This window comes from Necator americanus, chromosome IV, assembly GCF_031761385.1.
Source record: "Necator americanus strain Aroian chromosome IV, whole genome shotgun sequence".
Classification (NCBI taxonomy): domain Eukaryota; kingdom Metazoa; phylum Nematoda; class Chromadorea; order Rhabditida; family Ancylostomatidae; genus Necator; species Necator americanus.
The window spans coordinates 8,401,001-8,405,274 of NC_087374.1; the positions used below are offsets into that span (position 1 = coordinate 8,401,001).

Below are 4,274 nucleotides of genomic sequence, written 5' to 3' on the forward strand. Positions count from 1 at the left end.
CTGCTTAGTATTTTGAATTCGAGTCCCAATTACTATACTTGAAATTCAAAAAAAAATCACAGAAATTTCGGGAGCATGGATTACTTCCGATCGATAATGACCATCATTTATCTTTATAGAAATCATCCTTTTAACTATAATAATTTCTGACTGTTGATAAACAAATTTGGTGACGAAAAAAACCATCAAAGTCACTAATTGACATATCGAAGTGAAGGAACTCATCCAGTATTTGACGAAATCAAAAGTGATCGAGTGAGAACTTGATTACAACAATAAAACAAGGTGTTTGTCAACATAACAAGTATATACCTTTACGTCAATACCACATTTGAATAATTTCAGGATATTCAATCGAAGTTTCAACGACCGTTTGTACATTTCCTGTTCCCCTACATCAACACACGCCCTCGCACAAGTGTGACATTCTGCTCATCCTTTCCACAGACGGTACATTGTGCAGATTCTGCAGCGCGACGTGACGTGACGCACCAGTAGCAAGCGATGTGTCCGCAGCCTTTCATTCGCATCGGGACCACCGCAGTTTTTCCACATTTTCCGCAGCTTAGTACCTCTCCATTTGATTGAGGTTCTGGTTTGTGTCGTTCAGACCATTTTTCGTAGATAACTGCATAGGCTGGCCAAAGCAGCAGAAGTGCGTCGCGAAACGTGTGCCATAATAGTTCCCTATTCTGTGACTCGTAGTTGATGGTGCCTGCAATTTCCGCCTTTTCATTTATTCTCTTTGTATGCATTTATTGTTAGATCATAGTATTTTTGTTATGAGATCGGAGCCTAGATATTATTCGAGAGATTAATTTAGTTCAAATAGAACACTTCCTTGTACACTTTTATTATGATTCGAATAAAATAAAGAACGAGTTAAAGGATGTCACTCTAGAATTCTTTTGAAGAAAAGCAGAGATGAACCGTGGACGGCTAAACAATCGAAGAAAGTTGAATCGGATCCTAACAAATCCTAGGGAGTTTGAAGTTTTTGAAAAACCAAAAAGATGTGAGGTTATTATTGTGCACGTCATCGAGCTGAAGCATCTTGCTACATAAAAGTAAGGAGTGCCAGAACAGAACAGACACAGTCGGGTCAAAACGACAAGAACCCCGGTTCGTAAGCGGCTGCGCTTCAAGCAACGCTGTGGAGCTAGCCGTTTGAGATCCACGTTGGACTATCGTAGACTCAATAAGTAGTGCTAGCAAGGGTCCTTCATCGATCCTAACCGCTGCGCCCCGTTGCACCGCTTCGAACGTAGCCGCCTACGCAACTGCAGCGAGCTTCAGATCGTTTTGACCCGACTATATTCCGATTCATAGCGATTGTATGAGGACGGTTCACGAACGCAACTCATGCTGGACAACAAGCGACGTAATATAGGGCGACTTCATTGAGCTACAGCGAGACGTATGCTGTAACCCACAGACTCATTTTATACCGTACGGGAAAATCAGAAATTCGCAATCTCATTGCTTCGTCCCACTGTGGTGTTCGTATCTGTCTCTAGATATGCTTTTGCTCGAATAGAATTTCCCAAAATTTTGAGTAGTGGCAGTCTGGGTTAACACAAAAACCTATGCAACCTTAGTTGTAACAGTTCGACTGCAGATATACTGACTGTACATCAGGTCTTATCATTCGAATGTGATTAAACAAAAAGATTCTTTCTTAATTCTGAAGCAGCTCTCATCTCTACAAGTCTTCTACAGAAAATGGCTAAATTTGAATTAATTGGTTGTGGATAGAGATATCTCACTGCAGCTTAGTGGTATTGCTCTGAATTCTTCCAGCAAATCAGAGTTTTAAGTGAGACACTGTTATCCCAACAGATGTATGACTGAAAAGTTTTGAGAAGTTGCTCTCCAATACTTTTAGAGTTAAAGCCAGTCTAACTGACCCCTAATTTAGGAATACATCTGGGACAATGGAGTACCGAAAATTCAAAAAACTGACTGGTTCAAGTGAGCAAACTTTCATCATGATTATTAAAAGGAATGTAAAAAAAAAACGAACCAATAGTAGGTTGCCTGTTATTCCAATTCCGTAAGCTCAGATATGACTCGACAAGCGTACTGTGACCACCAACACGAAGAAAATTCAAGTAATGGATAATGGATATCACCTGGAACTTCTTTGCAAATTGTGAGGAACTAACAAGCCTTCGATTAAAAATAATGTGTTGCGATGATCGCGGCAATATCAGCGATGAAATGAGTGAAATGGGTGCCAAAGTAGTTGGTGGGAGGGGTAAGGGACACTCACCTGCGTTCTTATTTCTGGTAGCACTATCTTCTTTTTTCTTATTAGCTTTAGTCTCCATGTTATAGATCATCTAAGACTTATGCTTAGATGCTAGGATACCGTTTGTCTTAGTTGCTCGCCTCCAGAAATAATAGCGCAATTGAGGTCCCCCAGCCCTCCCCAAACTACCTAAGCGCCGTGAAATGTTCCGAGAAAGGATGTGGAACGAGAGATTTAGCTGTTTCCGTTGCGGAGAACTTCGTAATCCCCACCATTGAATAGAAAACAGGCAAAAAGAAATCTATACGAGATAATTGCTGAATATTCTCTTCCTAGTACATACATTTTGCTGCGATACCTTGAGTCTTGCGCTAGCATAGTCGAATCAAAACGACATGAACAATGATCAACAATCATGAACCACGGTCCAGTTGCGTAAGCAGCTGCGATCGAAGCGAACGCGGTGCAGAGAGCGGTTGGAATCGAGGTTGGACCATCGCGAACTGCGACGACTGAACAATGCTACCAAGGATCCTCGATATTCGATCCTAACCGCTACGCTCCACCACATCGCTTCGAGCGCAACCGCTTACACAACTGCAGCGACTGTCATTTTGACTCTACTATAGAAAAGTTTTGAGTACTCACCTTACAGAGAACATGACAGGAAAAGATACCTCATACATAGCTGCAGCTTTCGACAAACATCTCCTAACTAAAAGGCTATCGAAAATGTCCGGCATTCGACCACGAAGATAAGGAACGACCACTGAGAGTAAGAAATGTGCAAACACCTTGCTGAATGGATAGTTTTTGTAAGAAATGCCCATTTCCACTTGACCAGGAGAGGCGCCTGCAAAGGATTTGAAACGGGGAAATAATAAGAAGGGAGTATCTTTCTTCCTTCGGCCACTTGAAACTTATTTATTTATTGGTTATTGTCTAAAGAATTATGCATGAACATTTTTGTTGCTGTTTCCTATATCTCAAATAAGAATTGGTTCGATACCTTTTCTTTCGCATTGTCTATCTAATAATTCACTGCCAATCTACTTCAACATCGTCATAATTTCCGCAGCTCGTAAAAAAAGCTGTTTCCAACGCAAGCACCCTCATTCGTTTGTGCTTATGAACATTAATAATTCAAAGAATGTCCAAGACCTTCATTCCAACCCTATCCAGCAATAATTCAGAAAATGCCCAATAGTTACATGTCCAACACTTTCCCGAGTCCGGTTTTTTTATATCTATCGTCCTACACATTTGTAAGTCAGTAGAATATTATGAGAAATAAAGCTAACCTCTATAAATCCTCGATGTCCATAATATTCCCTCAAGTAATAGCTGTATCTCAGGCTTCATTTTCTGACAGGTAGGACTGATAGAAACCGGGAGCTCGACCATGAGTTGGGTAACCTGCTGCTCAATCACTTTGCTGTACTCGCGGTCCAAAATATTCGCATCCACTTGCACTACACGTAACGACTCGCAAGCCATCTGAACAAACGCGTTGTTCGTGAAAGAAATAAGTTGCTTTCAAATGCGACACAAGCCACAGATTTCCCGCGTGAGGATACTACAGCCAAATATAACCACAAATTAGTGCAATGATCTACTATAAACCATTTCCATCTCTATTATTGTGATCCTTCATCCGACGCATATAGTAGGGTTGAAACGACGTGAAAAACGGTGCAGTTACGTAAGCGGCTGCGCTCGATGCGGGACGGTGGAGAGAGCGGTTGAAATCGAAATGGAACCACTGCGAACTGCGAAAAATGATGTCAGCGAGGGTCCCCCTACATTCAAGCTGCTACGTCCCACCGCACCGCTTCGAGCGCAGCCGCCTGCGCAACTCCACCGTACTTTATGTCGTTTCGACCCTTCTATAAGTGAGACCTGCTGTCTGCATTGTGCTTGCATTGTCGAGTGGAGTTGGGCACTAGCCCGCTAAGTTTTCAATTTGACGATTGCCCGATAGCACTACGACGTCGAGTTCCTCTTAGCTCGTTCTCCTCGTAGT

At 42.0% G+C, this 4,274-nt stretch overlaps 1 protein-coding gene across 1 annotated transcript; it reads right to left on the bottom strand.

The window, feature by feature from the left end:
• Window positions 1-392: 392 nt before the first annotated feature.
• RB195_000663 (uncharacterized protein) lies at window positions 393-3,748 on the bottom strand (the record flags this gene model as incomplete). The annotated part of the gene is made up of 4 exons (XM_064197130.1): window positions 393-715; window positions 2,024-2,132; window positions 2,929-3,104; window positions 3,553-3,748. The coding sequence occupies 4 exons, from the start codon at window positions 3,746-3,748 to the stop codon at window positions 393-395; spliced, it is 804 nt and encodes a 267-aa protein (XP_064053011.1).
• Between the last annotated feature and the right edge of the window lie 526 nt (window positions 3,749-4,274).